The sequence below is a fragment of the Cygnus atratus genome, chromosome 14 (assembly GCF_013377495.2).
Source record: "Cygnus atratus isolate AKBS03 ecotype Queensland, Australia chromosome 14, CAtr_DNAZoo_HiC_assembly, whole genome shotgun sequence".
Classification (NCBI taxonomy): domain Eukaryota; kingdom Metazoa; phylum Chordata; class Aves; order Anseriformes; family Anatidae; genus Cygnus; species Cygnus atratus.
In genome coordinates, this window is record NC_066375.1 from 8,911,408 (window position 1) to 8,932,778 (window position 21,371).

At 47.5% G+C, this 21,371-nt stretch overlaps 2 protein-coding genes across 2 annotated transcripts; both read right to left on the reverse strand.

Moving 5' to 3' along the window:
- Positions 1-8,567: 8,567 nt before the first annotated feature.
- On the reverse strand, positions 8,568-12,560 carry LOC118254526 (serine protease inhibitor Kazal-type 6-like). Its single transcript, XM_035559823.1, has 4 exons — positions 12,480-12,560; positions 10,404-10,429; positions 9,466-9,578; positions 8,568-8,679 (listed from the first exon to the last, which is right to left on the reverse strand). The coding sequence occupies exons 1-4, from the start codon at positions 12,535-12,537 to the stop codon at positions 8,634-8,636; spliced, it is 243 nt and encodes an 80-aa protein (XP_035415716.1). The 5' UTR covers positions 12,538-12,560; the 3' UTR covers positions 8,568-8,633.
- Positions 12,561-15,971: 3,411 nt separating this feature from the next.
- Positions 15,972-20,357, reverse strand: LOC118254496 (double-headed protease inhibitor, submandibular gland-like). Its single transcript, XM_035559756.1, has 8 exons — positions 20,300-20,357; positions 19,524-19,546; positions 18,822-18,946; positions 18,510-18,555; positions 17,500-17,627; positions 17,323-17,368; positions 16,492-16,607; positions 15,972-16,017 (listed from the first exon to the last, which is right to left on the reverse strand). Exons 1-8 carry the CDS (start codon positions 20,355-20,357, stop codon positions 15,972-15,974), a joined length of 588 nt encoding a protein of 195 aa, XP_035415649.1.
- Between the last annotated feature and the right edge of the window lie 1,014 nt (positions 20,358-21,371).

Genomic DNA, 21,371 nt, shown 5'->3' on the forward strand with positions numbered 1-21,371 from the left:
ATTGGTTTGGTTGGTTCACTAAAAAGTATCAAACACCTCCCTGAAAAAATATTTGCTTTATCTATATGATATGTAGATATATGAAAACTGAGCAAGTTCAGGTACATTCTGCCACCAGTAAACTATGTAGTGCATGGCTTTATGGAACTGAATTTATGCAGCATCTAAATGGTAATGTTGCAGCTGATAAAACTGAACTCATGGTTTATTACTCACACAACAGCAATCCCAGACAACATTAACACATTTGTCTGTTTTAAACCTTTGATATGCTCTAAAATACCCGCCCAGTTAAACTTACTTTGCTAATGCAGAACCACTCGTTACTCTCAGAGGTGCAGGAAGCGGAGCCAAAGTGCCAATGCTGAGAGCCCCAGGGCTCGGTGCCAATCTGGAAGCATCTCCCCGGTGCCAGGAACCACTCTGGGGTCAGAGAAGAGCGGAGGCAGTGAGTCAGGGGCAGTGCCCGTCCTCACCTCTGCTTGCCCTGCAGCTAGCCCAGCGCACTGCTGGCAGAGCTCGCAGGCACACGGTGAGATGAAAGCACCAAAGTGAGCAGTACATCTTGTGAGATTAACATATAAAATCCCTTAATGGATATGTAGGCAACACAGATAATTATAAATCCACAGAGCATGACTCAGTCAAGCAGAGGGCATGCTTCCAGAAACTATGGAAGGAGAAGTCACGGTGTTACCTTCAAAGAAACCTGAATCAAGTCAAAGACCAGCAACAGCACCATTATCAGACCATTTAGGCAGCAAGCAGGGCAAATGGAGACTTAAGGGCAGAGCTTCCAGTGCTAGCTGGTCTTTCACAAGAATCACTTGAGCTTTACAGCCTTGCTGTTGTAGAGGGTTGAGCAGAGGCCTTGGGCCAGGCACAGGACAAACACTGAAGTAAAGCAGGTCTGTGAAGGAAAACACACAGGAGCTTTTGAGCTAAAGCTCCTGTCAGAGCCAATTAGCATGCAGAGGCAGGATCACACCAGCTTTGCAGGGGTGGGAGGCAGCACAGTGACCTTATCTTCCCTTGCAGCGACAACACCAGTCAGGCTGGTCATGCAGCCAGTGTCACAGCTTTCCACACCCTACAGCAAGGGCCTTGCAGCAGCAGGTGTAGTTACCCAAACTGTCCCTTCACCCATGGATTGGTGCTGTTTTCCCTGCTCCCAAGTAGAAATGAAATATATATGCACAACAGGACTTTCTTAAGACAGCACTGAAGGGCCCTGAAAGCAACAGGGCAAGGCTGGAAGTGTATCCACAGGCCCACACTGTCATGAGTCTGCTTCTCTGCCCCAGACACCCTCCCCATTGACCCCACACACATCTTAAACCCCACAGTCCCCCTTTTTGAGCAGGAAGGCCCCGCTGTGCCTTCCAGTTCTCATATTTCCACCACCTTTCCAGCAGTAACACAGCAGTGACAGGGCCATGGCAAGGCAGGGAAGCTGAGGTGCTTTTCACTTCATTCTCATTAACACAGTACCATCACCAAGGACTACCCATTTGCTAAGAGTTGAGGGTTTAAGGCTCATCTCTACTTACACCTTGGCATGCCTTCTGTCCCAACAGCATCAATCTGCTTTCAAACGGGGGGCAAGGTTTGACTGGGCAAAGCTGAATGAACTGCATACAAGCACACAGGTTGGCTCAGCTAACCTTCACTGCCCCATAGGAGACAGCTTCCTGAATTTAGCTTTATGCAAGAAGAATCAAGGTTCCCCTATGTGGTAAATAGAAATATTTTTCTGCAGCATAAAGGTATGTGCAGCTGTGCCAGTGCTTTCTCCCACCAGGTTTAGCCAATTTATACCTTTTCCACCCCAAGGGAGGTCTGTGCACCCACATCAGTAGTGTCCACTAGTAGTGGCCACCACAGGGTGTCTTTATCAGCTCCTTGCATTCTCCTTTATTCCTGCCCTATGCTGACCTCCACTTTCCAGAAAGGAAATTCATTACCTTTTCCTCCGTAATATGTTTTCCCACCAAATCATTGTAAAGATCAAACTCCAAAGCAGAACACGGGCTGCATGTTGCAGGACACACCACTACTTTTTGCTGCAGAGGGTTCCTGCTACTTGCTCAGAGGTGCCTGTGGGGAAACAAGCACGTGCACCTGCTAAAGCCCCTGTTTTCATTTGTATTCCCCCCCCCCCCCAAAAAAAAAAAAAGCCCTAGGAGGGGGGTGCCGCACTCCTTATGCCCAAGACACCTAAGCCCCTCTCCAGGCAATGCCAGCAGGAGGGCTGAAAGCAGAGCCTGGGGTTTAGTCCATTGCAAAACAACACTGTGAGCTCTCACAAGACTTTATTCTACCTCTGAGTTTTCTCAGCCCTTCAGTCTCAACTGCCCGCTGACCCTTCCCAAGCCCGCAGCAGCAGCCCGGTGCCGCAGTCTGCGGCAGCACCCGGTGCCCGCCGCCGGTACTGCAGCCTCCCATTCCATCTAGAGCTCTGCTGACACAAGCAGCAGCAGCAGCATCTCACCAGGCCTCAGAGAGATGCCACCAAGCCCTGGGTGATGCTACAGGGCTGGCAGGACCCTGTAGCACCAGCAAAGAGCATAGCACCATCAGCAGCAGGGTGCTGGGATCCTGCCGGTGCAGAGCACACTAGCACTGCCCAATGCCAGGGCTGCTCTCATACAAAGGTATGAAGTGGTGGTCTCATTTGTCACAGAGGGGAAGGGCTTCAGAGCCCAAGCCTCAGGTGAATTTAGTGAAAAGTGGAGCAAGTGTCACACCTGGCACCCCACTGCTGATGGCAAGTCTCATCACCTGCATCCAGCAACAGCAGAACTGAAATACACTCCCCACATCAAAGCTTCAAAGTCCTGCTAATTTCAGCTGCATCTCTGACTTTTTTTCCTCTAATGTCTGCAGTAGAGGTGAGCAATGCCCTGGGGGAGCAGGATGAAGACAGCAGGCTGAGCCATGAAGGCCAAACAAGTCATTGATTATAGCCATCTTATTAATTTATTTTAACATCAAGGGGACCTGCTGAGACCACATTCTGTCCCTGAGCTCTTCTACAAGAGGCAACAAACACTGCAGGAGCCCAGGAAACCCATTCAGAGCACCCTGTCCCAACAGCAGCCTCCAGAGAGGGGCCAAAGGGCTGCCAGGTGAGCAGCAGTCTGCCAGGACAGCTCAGTGCCATGCCTCCCTGCACCAAGCTGTGTAATTCACTGCAAGAGCAACTGTTGGGCTCAGCAAAATAGGAACCCGTCCTGAAAAGAGCAGCTGTCTCGTGCAGTAAAACAAACTTCTGAATCTCTGTGGCAATTTTGCTGCAGTTTTTGCACAGCTCGGCTGTCGGCCCCTCCCGTTTTAAGTAAACTCCCACCTGGGGTCCGGCCATCCCTCTGCCCCTCATGAGGACCCCAGGAGGGTGCAGGGGGGACACTGGTACTCCCAGCAGCCACGAGAGGGAGCCCGGCAGCCGGGAACGAGCCGGGCTCCACCGGCTGCAGCCTCCCGGCAGGGATGCCCTGGGCAGAGCAGTCCCTGCATGGGGCTGGGAGAAGGCTCCGGAGGCCTTTTGAAGTCTCTTCCAGCTCCTTCTTAACAGGACAGCATCATTTCGAGCGCCTGCTTGCTGGTTGCAGCTGTAGATAAGTATTCGTGTATGGCTAGAGAAGGAAGATGACAAAAAGCCCCATGTTTGCAGGGCAGGGCCTGGGCAGCAGAGCAGCTGATGCTTTTATCACAGGTGACTCCACAGAAGCCACCCTCCCAGAGAAAGGCACAAAGGGATTTTTTTTTTTTTTTTTGTGAAGAAAGCCAGAACTGCTACAGCCAGCCCTTGCCACAATACCAGCACCTCTGTTCACTCCCAATTAATTGAGCAATTTCAGCTTGGAAGGGGAAGCACCCCATGACACAACACCACCACGTTTCTCACCTCCGTGGGAAAGCCTCACTGCCCAAGCTGGGAACAAGGCCCTGCCGCAGGCACTAACGCTGTTCCTTGGCTCGGCTCTGGCCTCAGGTCGGTCAGGGCAACACCCCAGGCCCAGCAGAAGCTTGGCTTTGAGCTTATCTTTCAGGTCTGGGATGAGGCTCTGTCAGAGCCCTGCTCCATCCGGAACCCCCCAGAGCTGATCCTATTGAAGCTTTGGCCCCTCACTGCCCCACAGGTACTAAGAAACTCAAAGCTAAAGAGCTGCCTCTAAGTATCTTATCACTGGAGCTTTAAAGCAAGCAACTATTTGTGTGACACCTGCCTTTCCCTAGGAAAATATCTTATGCATCCCCCCAGTCTCCCTTTATGTATTGTGGTAACCCACATGCGCCATTAAGAGACTTCTCCAGCACTTTTGGAGCAAACTTATGACACCAACACCAGCCACCATCACCACAGCTACTCCTATGAGAAGCTCCTAAACCACACAATTTATTTTGGGGAAGGGGGAAAACACCAACACCCTTGCCTATCCCCCTCACCACCCTCCCCCTCCTCCCCCCAAAGCAATACACTCACCTTCTCCTTGCTCTGGAATCAGCAAAAAGGCCCACCTGCTTCCCCTGGGCCCCTATTTAACTCCCTCAGTGGTGGTGGGGTGGAGGGAACTGATGGCTGATCCACAGCACCTGGGAGCCATGTCACCCTGAAGCAGGCTCTGCTGCGCTCTGATCCTCAAAGGACCCAACACACGCTGACCCCTTCATGCTGCTCCTTGCAGCTGTCACCACCTACATGTTTCTAGCCCCCTGCAATACAGTTCTCCCCCCTGTCTCCTGAGCAATTATTTCCCCTGGCCCAAAGCTCAGCCTTCCCTTTAGTTTTGGCCCCAACCCAACACAAGAAAGATGATGAAAAATGGGAATAAGTTCAGTGGAGAGCCACCAAAGCCACTAGGGGCTGGAGCCCCTGTGAGAAGAGGCTGAGGGAGGTGTACTGGGTGGTGAGAAGAACATTTTGGGGTGTGATGGCCCATGCCCATCCCTGTGAGGGGCTTACTGAGCACACAGAGCCAGGCTCCTCAGCAGTGCATGGCTGGGAGACAAGAGGCAGTTGAAAGGAAAGAGACTCAGAATGGAGACATGACAAAGAAAAATTTCCTCACCGTGGTGACAACCAAACCCTGGGACCAAGCCCAGGGAGATCTTGTGTTCTCCACCCTTGGAGGGTTTCAAGGTTAGAAAGGATAAAGCCCTGAACAACCTGCTCTAACCTCAGAACTGACCCTGCCATAACAGGAGGCTGGATTAGAGACTTCCCAAAGTCCCTTCCGACCTATCTTGGTCCAGACTGCCTTCTCACAGGGAGAAGAGGGTGAACTGGAAGAACGACCGAGTCCAGAGCTCCCTCCCCAGCCCGGCTGTGGGAACCCTGCAGCCAGCACCGCCACCCTCAAATTGACCGTGGCAGCTCAAAAAGCCTCATCAAATGCTGTGAATGTCAAAGAAAGAAGTAGGACAAAGGATTCGACTGAGTTGTGACAGGGCCACGTGCCAGTGCTGGGGAGGAGGAGGGAGCGGTGGAGCACACCAGTTAAATGGGCCTAGAGCCCTGGCACACCAAATATCAGCCGCACCACTAGCAGAGCGGAGCTGTGAGATGGAAATGCATCCTTCCCCTCTGTCGGGGGCAGCTCGCTCACAGCAGGGTGCTCAGCTGCGAGCAGCATCTCTCGTTCAGCTAGAGCAACCATGCAAGGATGTAATTCTTCCTTATTTTAACTGCAGAGGGGGCTGGGTCAGGCGCAGGGAGCACGGGGCTCCCCTGTGAGCAGCAGGGCTTGGCAGCCACCGAGGTGCTGGGGCAGCTCCCACCCCAGCCTTGTCCCCGTGCCCGAGGACCTCCCTCCCCGGGGAGAGGAAAAGCTGCAGAGATGCAGAGATGCTCGTGTTATCAAATAGCGGAGAGATCTCAAGTGTTTCATGACTCACTCATCTTTCAAAGCTGTCAAATAAAACCAAGAAAAAAAAAAAACACAAAACAAACAAAAAATAATAATCTCACAACTTAAAATGTGGAGGAAGGAATCAAAGGAAAAATACTGGCTGAACATTTGGTTTCTGGTTGGGTACGCGTCTGGGACCGAGGCCGGACACAGCAGTGAGCTCTGCCCAAACAGCAGCGGCCACAGCTGCAGCCCTGCCCTGTCCCCAGCATCCATCGTCCTGCAGAGAAAGCAAGTGCCATGCTCCAAAATGGAGAGCAAACAGGGCAGGGACCCTTCACTTGGTGCAGCACTGCCTCTTCTGGCCTCTCCCTGGGGAGGATGCCTGCACCAGCCTGGCGTGGAGGCCGAGGCTGTGCCCCCATGGGGCCCATGGCACCTGCCTGCCTACCCCGCGGCTGCCGGCTCCCTCTGCTCCCACTGGCAGCTGCTGAACCCATCATGCCCTGAGCAGCATGACATTTTCCTGCGGACACAGGAGCACAGCACCTGCACATCGCACTGTCCTGAAAGGGACAGGCCTTGGGAAAGACCTAGAGCCAGGACAAGCACCCGGGGGATATTTAAAGACCTCCGGGATGGAGGGTTCAGTGCAACTCCCAGGAAATCTCCTCTAGCCAGGTCAGTGGGGTGTCTCACGGCCCCTCTCTTGAGCAGATTACAGCTGAACAACCTTTGTCACCCTGAGACTGAGGGCTGGGAACAGCTGTTGGGGCTCTCACATATCGCACCCCTTGACAAAGGCACGCACGCTGCGAGCGCCCTCCCCTCCCTTGGCAAGTCGCTCCAAAACTGCATGGCCGGGGCCGTCAGGAAGAACTTCCCGGTATCGTTTTGCCTTTATACTTCCAGGTGCAGTTGCATTCTATGATTACAGTTATGAGTATCTGGGTGATTACTGAGATCTGCTCTGTACGGACGTAATGTCACCTCTGTTTGCACAACACCGTGGATCCCCATGAACCGAGTCCTCACCCCTGAGATTGTCCTCTGCAGCTGGCAGGTGCTTTTGTGACGGACCAAAGGACAGTGAGTTGTGCCCGCTCCTGCTCCAGGCACTTGTAGGTCCATACCAGCATGGGGAAATAGTTTCACAACTTCTTGGACCCCTTTTCCACTCTGCCAGTAGAGGTGGTGCGGATGGTGCTTGGGTCTGTAGAGGTGCAGAGGTGTTTCCATGCGATATTTGCACTGTCAGAGCAAAATACATGATGATTATCGAATAGAGAAGTCTCACAGCTTCTGTTCTCTTGTGATCTGTCCTTGTTATTCCAGCCTGCAGATTAAAAAGGATTAGGTATGGGGAGATGCTGTGAAGATTTTGGAGTCACTGAGGGCCACTTCAGGCATAGAGATGTCCCATATCTCTCTCATTAGAACATCATTTCCCATCTTAAAAACAGTATTTTTGTTCCTTTGATCTGACTGTGGTGCTGCTCCAGAGCCACGGTACAGATCACAGGATAGCTCAGGCAGGATAGGACATGGTCATCCTGCTCCAGGTAGGAGGAAGGAGGAGGAAGGTCCTTCCACTCCCCCAGCAGTGTCCTTGGTGACCACCCATCCTTGTGCAGGAGGTGCTTCTCACTCCCCTCGGCCCTACCCATGCTCTGGATATCTTGCTGTTGAGTTACTAAAGCAACAATTTGGAGCCAAACAAGGGCGCTCTCCCTGGCTATAGATCATTGTGCTCAGTTCAAAGCCTGCACTATGGCACAACAGGCAAACACTCCAGCTCTGCCCAAACACCATCCAGAGGCTGAGATGCTCAGCACCCAGGTGCTTGCAAAATATGTTGACCCCTGAGGCTCATGATAAAATCTAAAGCTCCCTTTGAAGGGTAAGTGTTTAACATTAAGAAAGTAATGTCCGACTGATCTGCTGCCAACGTTTTAACAAGGGGATGCCACAGGTATTTCCCTGTGTGGATTTTACATGGTGAATGGGAAGAGACTCTAGAATTTATTTTCTCATGTTTTCACAAAGAAGGATTTTCCAACCAGCATTAAGAAGAGAGAGTGCGGCAGTGTGAAAAGTAAAGAAATTAGTAAAGTTTGTGTGCATTCCCCTTCGTAAGTAAGTACAAATTCTTGTCCCTGAAAAATCAAGGGGTGTGTGTGATTCAGGGGGAGTTTATGCTAGAGGTGGTGAGAGGAAACCCACAGCTTTTCTCCACCAGGGAATTTTCTGTTTAATTATTGACACTTATACAATCTGTGCTCTTCTAAATACAATTTTATTAGCATGAGAAGTTACTTGGAACAGGAAGCTAATGCTGGTGGGTTCACAGTTTTCAACTCAAAGTCCCCTCTCAGAACAAAGAAGAAGGAGAAGAAGGACAACCAAGGATGCTGATGAAGAGCAAAGGTTCATGATGCCACCCCCAGTGCCCAGCAGACACGTGCCCGTGTGTCAGGGGGACAGGACCAAGGAGCTATGGCAGTGCGGGGAGGAGGGCACGGCCATGGGAATCACTGCTCCTGCCCGCGTGATGCAACAGCACAGTGCAGCAAAGCTGCACGTTAAGTGCCGGCATGGCTGCATGGAAGCACTTTTCTGGGCGTTACGGAAAAAAGGATCCAGCCAAAGAATTGTGCTGAGTTTTGTTTTATTGAGCAGAGATGGTGGAGACAAGGACAAGCTGCTGCCATGCCCAGGCACTGGCGCCTGCGGCCGCCGCTGAAGGAGGATCAGCGTTCGGTGCTCGGAGATGGTGAAGACTCAGCATTTCCCCATGTGCTTCAACCTTATTTTCCCTCCACTCCTCCTGTAAAAGGAGCAAGACAGACTCAGAGAAAGCAGCATATGACAGACAGCACGAGCACAGCAGTGTGGGACAGGGAGCTCATCCATCCAAACAGGACCATTTGCCTGGTTCATGCTAGAGTACCCCAGAGCCTCACAGGGAGCATTAAGCCATTTTTTCCTCTCCCTGCTCCTCTCTACTTTCCCCTAGGATGAGGCAGCCTTCAGAGTGCACCAAATGTTAAGGACTGATAAGGGGAAACTGATGTTTTGCAAGTCCATTCAGTCCAGAGGTGCTGACTCCTATTACATCTCCTTTAAAAGGAGACAGAGCTCAGGAAAAGGCGGCTCTCCAGTTCTTCCTCTGAGATTTTGTGCCTTGTTCCACAAAGTCCATTCAAACTTTCAACTCATAATGTGGCACAGCTCGCCCCCTGCGTTCCTCCAGACTGTTTTCTGCATCCAGAGGTGTGGACAGGGAGAGTTTCAGCCTCTGGCACACAGAGGAAGACGTGCACCGATTTAGTCCATGCAGGAGGTAAAGGCAGGTACAATTACCTCCCAGTCCCTGTGCTGTTTCTCTGCATTGTGACGAGCATCATACAAAGCCTAGAAATGATCTAAAATTAACTTGCATTCATGCAGTTCTGTTCCAAGGAGGAAATATTCCTCCTGGCAAGGACCAGGGGCTGGTCTGTACAAGAGGAGCAGCCTGGATGTGGGGCCACCCTCCATGGAGATCAGCGTTACGGACATGGAAATTGAGCCAGCTCTACCTGTCATTTTGACTCCCTCTGCTTCCACTTACAGAACTGCCTTGCAGAAGGCGCACTTGTTCCCATACGTTACGCCATCCGTGCCACAGTGAGGGTTGGACTCCCTCGTGCAGTACACGCTCCTGTTTACAAACTCTTTACAAATCTGCAAAAGGAATAATAAAAATGACCAAAAAAATTTTTCCAGGTCTCCCATACTCTCTCTTTTGCTTTCCAAATAGGAAACAAGATCACTAATGTAATTCTCTTCCCGCCCAGAGGACTAACGCAGCAGTGATGACATGGCCCATTTACATGGAAGAAAAAGGCTTGCCAGAACTAGCAGAAGCACTCTTTCAGGGGAATTTTTTGCCCTGTGATTGATGAGGGAAACTGTAGCCATCTGGGAGAAACCCTGATGTCCCAAAGACGCAAGTGAATTAGCCTAGGCATGTCGGAGAAGAGTCAGCATTGATACTCTTTCAGGCAGTTGGCCCCAAGTCAGCTCACAGCAAAGTGGCATCACGCGCCTTGTGCAACCACACGCGGCTTTGTGCTCGCGGAGCTCCCTGCCTCCCCGGCAGAGAGAGAGGAAAACCAGAGTCTGTAGGTCTCCTCTAGATGGGCCTAGTTTGGGGGAATAACCAGCTCTGAATATCCCATTTGTTACACAAGGGGATTGGACAGTGGAGCAAAGTGGACAAAAGCGGTGCTGCAAACAAACCCAGCCCCGTGCATGCACTCTGGACTGAATCATGGGAAGCATTTGCTGAACCAGCTGTCCATTTCCCTGGTCTATTTGCTAGTGTGGCCACACATAACACCCCCTGTACCATGGGGAATTTCCCAAAGCGTTGGAGCGTCTTGGAAGGCCCAACCTACTCCCAGCTAACAGCAAAACCAGTTTACCGTGCACCAAGATCCGTTACAAAACCATTCCTCTAGAATCAGGAAAAAAATGCAGATTCAATAAGCAAAGAGCTGCACTAACCTCTTCAATGTCTTGAGCTGCTACATCTGGAATTTAAACAAAAATAAATAAATAAACACTCAGAGATGTTATACATATCAGCATTATTTTCTGAGAGAAGCTGAACCAAAGTCAGAAATCCTTTTGCAAAGCTCAGTGCAACGTACACCAGGTTTTCCCTGCTCTGCCATCCTGTGCGGTGGAGGAGGGGGTAGGAAATACATTATCTGAATTGCTTTTCGGTATTTTGCTTTTTGAAAAAATGTTACTAAAATACCATGTAATCAGTCATTCAGCTGCTAACTGCACCGCAGACACATAAGCCCATCTCCCTGGCAGGCAGCCACTGCCGGGGAAGCAGGCTGCCGTATCGGATTTGAACCACTCTCGGCAGAGATTTTCAAGCTGTATTGACTTGTAAGGCTTTTAGGCTCCTGCACCTCTGAATAACAAAACTGGCTGGTACTGTTAATAAAACCCCACCGTGGAGGTGGCAAAGGAGACCCTGCGGTCAGCTTTACAGCCATCCGCAGTACGGCACAGCCCCGAGACACTCCCGGAACAACTTCATCCCGAGCGAGACACAAAGGGATGTCACGGCGTGATCCAGAGCAGAACAGGCAGTGACAGTCAGCAATAGAGAAGAAACACCCGCTGAAAGCACAGGCTCTGGTCTGGAGGCTCATCAGCCCATCCTCTTCGCATTTCTTCGCTGCAGAGACCGCAGCCAGGCACGGAGCTCGAGTCATGTCCACGGGGTGGGCGAGCCTGTGGTGCCTGTGCCAGGGAGCCCAGGGAAGGTCGCATGCAGATTTGCAGGAGGTGGGGCTTGATACTGAGGGACAAACAGCCAGCACCAAGCTGGGCAGCTGGGGTTTTGACCTGGGGACACTGCAGCAGCGTGCTCAGCACCAGGCAAGAGGATGGGAGGCCCCTGTGCTACGCCACGCAGGCTGCAAATCCCACTCACAGCCAAACCAGTACCCGTCAGCGCACCCAAATTCCTCTGCTAACTGCCGTGCCTCTCAGTGTTTTATCCCTGCCACCAGTGCATCTGTCACATTTGGGTTAGGCTAGGCTGCTTTGGGAAGCCACCGTTATGGCTATCTGGATATTTACAAAAGAGCTCATTAGATAGTTTTTATAAATATTACATGCAGCTACACAAGACTTTGTGAGGATGTCTCTTGGCATCTGCTTATTTCATATGAGATCACAGAGTTTGCTGCTATTCTGCCTGGCCTTGGAAGGAAGCTTCAGCACTCTGACGGAACCCAGACCCAATTAAGACTCAATTAGAGACAGATGAATATTTCATAATGAATAATGCGTACAAAGTAATTCACCTCTTTTCTCCATGCACAGCCCACAATTTTCTCCAGTGAATTCTTTATTCAAATTATTCACAGAAAAACAAGTATAAATAATTCTCAGTCTGCACAGTCTTCGATAACTGCCGCCACAAACCTTCCAGATCTGGGTCAGCTGGACACAAGCAATTGATGGCACTGGTGTGCCCTATACATTCAAAAACCATCAGTCAGCTTCCCCAGATCATCAGAGAGACGTGTAAATCTCAAGATAAATAAATGCTGGATCGTTTTAATTTGCCCTCTTTGTTCTGGCTCCTCGAGGACATTTGAATTTAATTTTCAAGCTTTTCTCTGCAATGTATTTGGAAGCTGAAACTTTCATCTAATTACATTTCCACATCTCTAAGGAAAACACCAAATACCAGGATGCTCAGGATCAAAACAGGAGCTGATGACCCTGAGGTGTGAGTTTCTTCTCTAACTGGTTCAGCAAAACTCTCCAGCGAACATTTGTACCAAAACTCGTAATTACACTCTGCTTTGGTACATTTGCTGAAAGAGCCGCTTACAATTTGCTCATTCTGTCTCCTGGTGACACCTCCACTGTGTTATTGACTGCGGAGGCACACAGGGAGTGGAAATATGTGACACGAGTGAGCAAGTCCCGCAGATATTTTCTACTTGCTCAGCTTTATCTTCAAGCCCGTCATCTGGTGATCAAGGCTCTCTGAAGTTTGCTCTTGTCAGGAAAGTTTCTTTCTAGGCTACAGGAAGGATAACTTACCCGAGAAGAAAGACAGAAGCAGCAGGCTGAGAAGCACTAAGGTGCCTGTTGCCTTCATGCTGCAGGCAGCTAGCTCTTTAGTCCACGGCAAGCGACTTGTTCGGGATGTGTTGTCTCAGCCCCAGAGCCCACAGTGTGCTCGCGGACCTGCCTTTCTGTGTATTTATGCACCCATCCATAGCTGTCCTCATTCCTCACCTTAATTGTGAGAACTTCTCCACTTCGTTTCTAAAGCCATTATTGGTCCTGTCCATGTTTATGGTGCTTTAAGAATGCTGCCCTGTCCACATCAAACCTAGAAAGGGCTAATTATATGAGTGATAGACTCGGGCCTGTAATATCTGTTTTTTTTTTTTTTTTTCTCCTTCTAAATAGTCACAGGATTCTCACAAGGGTGAATTTTCAAAGCGGTGATTCATCGGGGAAGCTGGTAATTTTCATTCTCTGGGTCCTCGCTGAATGCCAGCTCCGAGGCTTTGAGTGCGGCGTGATGACACTCACCAGACATTACGAAATAAATCACAGCATGAGAATGTGTTGTCTGCGAAACCAATTATACGTTGTTCCCTGGCTATTTTTGAGGATGGTTCTAAATTTGTTGGGTTGGGGTGGAGAAGGACACTGATGCTCTCATAGCTCTGTGCAGAGCCCCACATAGGACTGCTGCCTCTCCTCCCTCAACTATTTAAACTATAGCTGTCAATGTTTGCCAGTTTTTCACATTCGCAAACATATGCTAGGGCTCTGCTCCCACGGCAAGTGGCAACTATGGAATTTGATGGAGAACTGGGAGACTTGAGCTCCATTTCCAGATGATTCAGTGCAAAGATTTGGGTTCATCTGCAAAATTTCTGTTCAGATAGGAATAATCTTTCAAAATTTTAGTATGCATTCCTAAGGAGATGAGGGTTATCAGTGCACCATGTATGGAGAAATCTGCTTATTCATTTCCCCAGTAAATTCTGAATATGCAACTAATTCTAACCACATTTGGCATAGGAGTGAAAAAAATTTTAAAAAATAGAGCACTTCATACATTTTTCTAGCAACCAAGATTTCCACTAATGTCTTCATCTGGCAAAGGAACCTTTCTGCAGGAGAGCAATGTCATGACTGCCCTACATCTGGAAAAGCATTAGTTTGCCACTCACTAGACATCATAAAACCCACACAGGAGAGGAACTGTGACTGACAGGTGAGTTCTCAGATGTCTATTAAGGGTGAGCTCACAATGCAGCCTCTCGTATAATTTAGTTATCAAGCCCGCCAGCCGCAGCGCCGTTCAAAGTCACGCTTAGTTCTGCCACTCGCAGAATCACTTGTTTGCCTTTTCTAGCTTCATACATCACTGCTAGCCACCCCAGCACTAATACCTCAGCTCTTTATCTACCCAAACGTTTCATTTGCTGCAGCATAACTGATTGGGTTGGTTAGAAACTGTACTACAGGGACCAATCCCTAGCGGGCCGAAGAAAGGAAGAGACTAAATTAGCAAACAGGTGATTATCCTGATTACCCCTCTTTCCACTTCTTTATAACACGTGAAGGAGGACACTTGCTGCTGGAGGTGGGGAATTCCTCTGTCCCTCTGACTTCTCAGGAAATGGGACAGGACAAAGGCACCTGGGCTTTGCTTTCCAGTCAAATGGGTACAGCCTCACTGCTACCAAGCTGAGTATTTACCTGTGCTGGGCCAATCTCTAGGCTTATGTGATACAAACCTTAACCATTTTCTAAAGATTTTTTGTCTGGAGGCTCACAAGGCGCCTAGGATATGGCCATGTACCCTGTACTTGCCATTTGCCCTCCATTTCTCTTTAGAAGGGCAGCTTTTCTTTGAGCTTCTCCAAAGCCTTTTGAGCTCCTACCCAAGTATCTGGCTTCCTCCAGCACAAACTACCATTATGGAGGAGGCTCACCATAGGATCTTGCTGTCGAAAATACTTTCCTGCCAATGCTATAACTGCTAGTCTGTGGCCACTCAGCAAACCTCTTGGCCAACAAGAAGTTACAGCCAAGTTGTGACCATTGCTGAAGGTCCCTGCTCACATCCACCAGGTAGAGTATTTCTTGAAATTTTCCCTCATAGGCAGGTTAGCAGTGAGCTTATGGCTCTCCAGTTTGTATTTTCCTACCAGCAGACACACAGGCATGCTGTGGTTTATACTGCTTGTACTAATACGAGAAAAAAAATTAATGTAAGTTCCATCCCTCTTCCTAGGATGGGGCGCTGCTCTGGCCTGTTATTAAGGGAAAGACAGCTTCTTGTCTTCTGGTGGGAAGCACCCACAACCTTTCTAGGTCAAGAAACGGCCTACTTCAGTAAAAAGAGGCCCAGAGGAAAAGCTTGGAAGTCACAGATTTTGTCCTCAATATCAGCCTTAACAGGCAACTGCCTTTTAATGTAACAAGAAAATGGGGGGTGGAGAAAGGAAGGGGAAGGGGGCATGAGTGGGGCACTTGGGACTTTTTGCCTGTGCTGTTTGCATACTCATTCCTTGACTCACCCAGAAAGGTGGCACATCATCATGAACATTCACATACATCACTGCTCTTCCAGTGCACTTTTTAGGCTCCCACAAAGATACTATCTCCATATATTACCTTTTTTTTCCAAGCAGAAACCACCTTGGAGCTACCAGCACATTTTCTGGCTCTTCTTTCCTATGGCTACAGAATCCAAAACCTTTATCCTTAAGGGCCCCTTATCCTTCCTCTGCCTCAAACACCCCAAGCACAACTTTTCAGATCTCTTCTCCAAGAAGCCAAAAGCCTGAGCCCAGTCTAGTTTCTCCTCGGGTCCTCATTAGACTCATTACAGCCTTGCCCAGCTTGCTGCAATTCTCTGCTGATCACCACAGTCTCAAGGGACACACCCTTCAAGGAAGCAGTAGTTCCTAATTTTCTTCCCCATGAGATAGTCTCCTCCCTTTGCCATAAGCCTCCTCCTCATAACACACTGCCAGACCTGCCCCATGCCCAGGTAGGGCTGGCCCCATGTTTCCCATTCACACTACCCCAGGGCCATTTCCCCCATGCCAAGGCTCCTAAAAGGACCAGTTCCTCCAAGGCTCAGTGCTGTTACAAAGCCAGGCTCTGTCTGTCCAACACAAATCCATTTATATGCAGTAAAACACAGAACTTGGGAAAGCAGTTGTATTTTATAGCAGCTTGTTTTCTCCTCTGATGGTTTGGTATGGAGTGACGTACTCTCATGAGGGCTTGGGCTGTTGTGTGATGGGCGTTACACTTTGGTCTTTATTGTGGTTTATTTCGAAACTTCTCCTGCCTGACAGATAAGTACCTAAAAGCCTGAAGACCATTATCCCTATCCTGAAGAAGGAAAAAAAAGTCCATGGCAAAGAGGGTGGCTGGTTTTGATTTATTGATGGATCAAAGCAGAAACCAATGTACAACAGGGAGCAGGGAAGAACACACTGGAGTCGTGGGCTTTGTAAGAGAAAGGCAAGGGTGAAGGTTACGTGCCAGCACTCAGCATTTACCATGGTGCTTGAGGGTCAGGGATCCCCGGCTCTTCCTGAAGAGAAAGAGGGAATCAAAAGTTACAGATGTGGAAGGCAGTTTTATAGTCCCGCCAGTGCTGTTGCTAGTTTTACCCATGTAAGCCAACCCTCCGTGCTGTCCAAGTTACAGAGTCCCTCACTTACAGTTTCACCTCTCTCCTGGTTCCCCAAGTTACATGTTTTGTCATGGGAAAGATTTGGGACAAACCCCGTAATTTTGGATACTCATCCTACAGTTAAGGTTTAAATTACTCTCGCAGGGAGGGAGTCAGGAACGCTACAAGCCTGTGAATGGGAATCTGGATTTAATTGTGAGGGGAGGAGAAGACTCACTTGGGTTTAAGATCTGCAGTGCCTGCAGGGGCACAGGAGAGGGAGCGTCACGAGAGGGACGGGGAGCGGAGATGGATTTACTGAGGGGCTAACAGGAGTGCTGGGGCTCGGGCACAGCAGTGTTTTCATGGCTGTGTGCTGAGCGCTGTACTTACAGAACTGCGATACAGAAGTGGCATTTGTTTCCATACGTTCTGCCGTCAGAGCCGCAGAGGGGCATGTACTCAGCAGTGCAGTAGACATCGGTGCTCTTGAATCCACTGCAGTCAATCTGCATGTTACGGAGCTACAACACATTGTGAAGCTTTTGTTCCCCGTATTTTCCTATGTCTGCTTTATGTCTATTTAATGTTTACAATATGGCAAAGCATAAAAACGTTTTTCAGGTGCAGGGCGCTCTTGTTCTAACAACTCTGAAAAGCCTAACATGCTTGCCTGGCAGAGTACAAAGTGAGAAATTGGGAAAGAAATCTCATAAATACCCTCAGAGCAGTGAAATGGCCACACCAGTACTTCCAGGCTGTCCCTCCTGCTGGTTGCTCTGCTCTGGTTCAGCAGCCCAGCAGAGAGGGGGTGCCGAAAAGTGGGGTGTTACAAAGTACACGGTACAAAGTTCTCCCACAAGAGGAATCCCACCTACTGCTGGTGCTGGTGGCAGCTTGAGCCCCTGCACTCCCCTGGGAGGGTTGAGTCTGCACCCCTTCCTCAGACACGTCTCTTCTGCCAGTGAATCAAGGTTTTAGCATCACCTGGCTGCTCTGTTCCCAGGTCAGAAGCTGTGCAGGTGGAGACTGCACCTCAGAGACATGGGTTTTGTTCAGTGTCCTTTGACCCTGGCATACTTCAGCTGTTTTCGTCAAATCCTATTTCCAGGCCAAATATGCCAGCAGAGCGCAGGCATTTCTCTTACGTAGTTATGACTCACTGAATTTTCATCGTGTAGCACATTATAACAACAGTTCATAGTGGAGACTTCTGAACTTTACCTTGGGGCATTTTCCAGGCATGAACAGGTCGATGTCCTCTCCATTCCTTTGGGAAGAAAGTGCATTGAGAATGAACAAGCATATCGCAGCCGCTTCAGGAGCCGAGCCCCCTCACTACCCTCCAGATACCAACACCAGCACCCAGCCACCCTGCCAGCCACCTGGCCCGGCACTCACGCCACCGCCGTGCAGAAGCTGCACTTGTTGCTGTAGGTAACCCCGTTAGTGGCACAGAATGGGTTGTAATGCCGGGTGCAGAGAGACTCCCGACCACCCGTTGTTCTCATGTAGCCAGTGCAATCAACCTGAAACAGTCACAGAACAGCATTTTAATCACTCCTGTGTAACGGTGCGTGGTGCAAGAGATATTTCTCCTTCTCCCCATGCTCGCAGCAAACAGAGATGTACAGGGATGCAAGCTTCCAGCCTGGCAGGGTGAGGTAGAAGGAGCACAAACAGGTGAAATTCTGCCTTGGAGGACGTGGGTGCGGCAGATCCTGCAGTATCTAGTTTGTTTTTTTTTTTTTCCTGTCCTGAAATGGGTTTCGTCAGTGTCATCTTGGGGGTTTCCACCCTGAACACAGTCACACAGGATCTGTGCCTAATGTGCCTTAGGTGGCGGCAACTTCTGCTGTGAAACATCTGCCCCGCTTGAAAACGGAGTTTAGGCTCGCCTCAGTGTTCCCGTAATTACTCTGAGTGTACTGAAATGAAAATTGTAGCATTATGGTAAATTGCACAGCCAGAGCGTTTCTTTACATTATCTCACTAATCTAAAAATAGAGCCACTTCTCCACTTCATGGTAGCTCTATATATTGATAAACAAATCTTATGATAGATGTTTTGATAGAATCTTTTTTTTTTCCTGTTACAAATTATGGTTTAGTCAAAATCCGAACTTCCTCTGGGATTTTCTGAGTTTTAACAAACTTTTTTTCTAAATCTAAAGGGAAATGTTTTGACAATGCTGAAGCATTATTTAAATCAAAGGCTTCTGTTTTTCCGTCAGGTGTTAGGCATAAGATAACATTTCAAAATTCACAGTTGAAGCAGATTTGCATTTTTCAAAATGAAATTAAAAAAACTTGAAGATATGAAATTCTTCATTTTCGTAAAAGTTTTAGCAGTTTTGAAGTTGTATCTTAGAGTATCTTAGGATATCTTAGGAGTTGATCTTAGACCATACCTTTATGCATCTTCCATCATGCTTTTTGTCAATCACTCTGTTACGACTAGGAGAGAGAAGGAAAGGAAGGATTAACCTGTTGATGCCATGTAGTCATCTCACTCATTAAGTCTCTCCACTCGTAAAGCCCCAGTAATTAATCAAACTTAGGAGTTTTGACACGGAAGAGACACAGCCTGACGAGATCCTGCGCACTAGGGAAGACTGAAACTTATGAAAAATCCAGTCCACCCCACGATTAGTCACAATTCAAAAGGCTTTCGTCTGCTACCTGAACCATCATTATGGGTAATCAGGTGATCTTGTACTCACAAGATTTCTCTGCAGAGCGAGCACTCGTTGGGGTACGTCACGTTATCGGTGCCACAGACCGGCTGGAAGTCCCTGGGACAGGCAAGATTGTTCCCATCCGACATCCGGTACACGCCGCAGGAGGCCTGTCAAAAAGGACAGACGTGCAGTTTCTCCAAGGGGAGGGAAGTATCTGCTCATGTTCATCATGTTTTCTAAGCATAGGGATGCTACAGGTGGTCATTTTTTTTTTCCCCCCTCGGTCATTCCTCCATGGTGAAGGGAGGGAACAAAATATATCATTTCCTACAGTATGCATAAACACATTTTCACCATTAAAATGTTCAGCACTGTAGACATGCATGACTGACAAAAGTGATCATTCCTTAGGGAATCAGGACAGGGAAGATATTTAGGCAGTTATTCAAAAGTTGTATAGAATTCCTGCTGGCCCTCTGTGCCATGCTGGCTCTTACTCTACATTATTAATTACCATCTTTTATCACCAGTCTGATAAGGTGTCATTCTCTGACAAAGATGTTTTCTTATTTTGGGGGAAAAAGAGGTGGTATAATTCTTGGGGGCACTTTTTCTTCTTCCTTCCTTGCTCTCTCCATTTTCTTTTATTCTCCCACAAGACTCCCCTGGGATACAGCGTGAGTATGAATTATTCATCTACACTTAGAAATCAAGACTAAATGAGAGAGAAGATCTACTACTTACCCATCGTTGACCAGAAACAATATCTACAAAAAATGGAGATTATACAATATAATGTATATATATATACATATATGTTATTATTTATATATTATAATATTATAATATTATAATAAATATATATAAATATGTAATTATAATATGTTATATTTATATTATTTATAATATATAATATAAATAATATAAATATATAATAAATTTATAAATATAAATAATTATTATATTATATTTATATTATAATAATATAAATGGAGATTATACAATATAAAAAATAAAATAATACAATATAAATATAAATCCTTGATTAAAATTTCTCTGGCATTATTAATTTCCCGAGAGAGTAACTAAATACACTTTCTTACTACTGAGAATTACTTGTTTTGTAAATGTTTTATCCAGTCCAAGTAAACAAGAAGTTATATCCTATGATTAAAAATAATAATAATAATCAATCACTGGTGAAAATACAAGCTTTGACTTGCTAAAGAAGGAATAGGATATAAACTTTTCTCCTTTTGCAGCACTATTATCCCCGCTAAGTCTAATAAGTTTAAATCAGACAGAGGCATCCTACTAGACCTGTAGTAATATTTGCACAGGGATAAAAGTTCAGTTTTAGTTCATTAAAAGAGAGTTCACTAAAAACAGCATTACTAAACCATTACTTCTCCAGTAAGCTGAGCTCTATTTTGGGATACATATATATTAAGGCACGCTGACCTATACAGAGTTCAAGATGACTAGAGATATAAGGAGAGACTATAATAAAAACAACTTACCAGAAAAGCACACGAGAAACAGTAGCCCAAGAAGGGCAGCAGCTCTTGTTGTCTTCATGGTGGGAAAGGTTGTGTAGTCTGTTACTTGCAAATCTGTTGCTGTTGAGTTCTGTAGAGATGTTTCTCTGCCTTCATTCTCCAGACTATATAAGTACATCTCCCTGACCTTGTAAAGTCATCCCATAAAGTAATTATCTGCTCTGTAAACTAACAAAACTGTATTGATTATTGAGTTGAGCCCTAAAGAATACTTGTTTGTTAGAGAGATGCCCAGAAGAATTAAACAAAAATGTGAGCTACACCCAGCTTGTTAACAAAGGCGCCCTGCTGTACAATGAGTGATTTGTACTGTCCAAACAAGAGCACTGTCTCAACACTAGATGTTGTGAAATTACATATGGAAGTTGGCAAAGCAAAAAAGCTAATTTGTTGAAAGTGTTTGAACTGGTGCACACCATATTACATACACTACAATGTATTTGGGCTCTGGGAGACTTGCGCAGTACCGCAGAGCGATGAGATGGCAGCGTGGGACACCCTCAGCTTTTACAGAAATAAAATCCGGGGTTTGGCAGGCATCAGTGTCTTTTGAAGATACTGCACAGTGAACCTCTCCATAGTCTCTTCTGTATTTTCCTGGTACACTGGATTTCTCACTAATGGGATAGCAAGAGTCATCACAACTGGGAAATATGACCTAAAACTCCAGAAGTTTGAGACATGTCCATGTACAAGGAAGAATTATTCATCTGTTGATGATCAGCATGAACCTGATTAAGAAACAATGAGAATAACCAGCCTTAAACCTGGACATTGTTTCCTCTTAATGACAAGCAAGTAGCGTTCTGTGCAGGTGAAATGGTCTTATTACCACAGTCATTCATAAAAAATTGCAGCAACTGAAAACAGAAGGTGAGTCCATACATTCCCCCCTTCTTTTCTCTTTACATGGCATTAAATAGAGAGCATCATCTTCCCTAAAACACAACTTTCAGCTAAGTGAAGAATAAAGGTTCTGTTGAAGGTTTTTTTTCAACTCTGTCACAGATTTATGGCAAAATAAATATTGCAT

Coding starts and splice junctions, on each gene's coding strand:
- LOC118254496 (XM_035559756.1), bottom strand. CDS start 20,357: ATGAAGACAACAAGAGCTGCTGCCCTTCTTGGGCTACTGTTTCTCGTG. Junction 18,556..18,821: donor TCGCTCTGCAGAGAAATCTT/GTGAGTACAAGA, acceptor TCTCTCTCCTAG/TCGTAACAGAGTGATTGACA. Junction 17,369..17,499: donor AGCTTCTGCACGGCGGTGGC/GTGAGTGCCGGG, acceptor TTCTTCCCAAAG/GAATGGAGAGGACATCGACC.
- LOC118254526 (XM_035559823.1), bottom strand. CDS start 12,537: ATGAAGGCAACAGGCACCTTAGTGCTTCTCAGCCTGCTGCTTCTGTCT. Junction 10,430..12,479: donor GCTTCTGTCTTTCTTCTCGG/GTAAGTTATCCT, acceptor TTTAAATTCCAG/ATGTAGCAGCTCAAGACATT. Junction 8,680..9,465: donor GCCTTCTGCAAGGCAGTTCT/GTAAGTGGAAGC, acceptor CTCCTTTTACAG/GAGGAGTGGAGGGAAAATAA.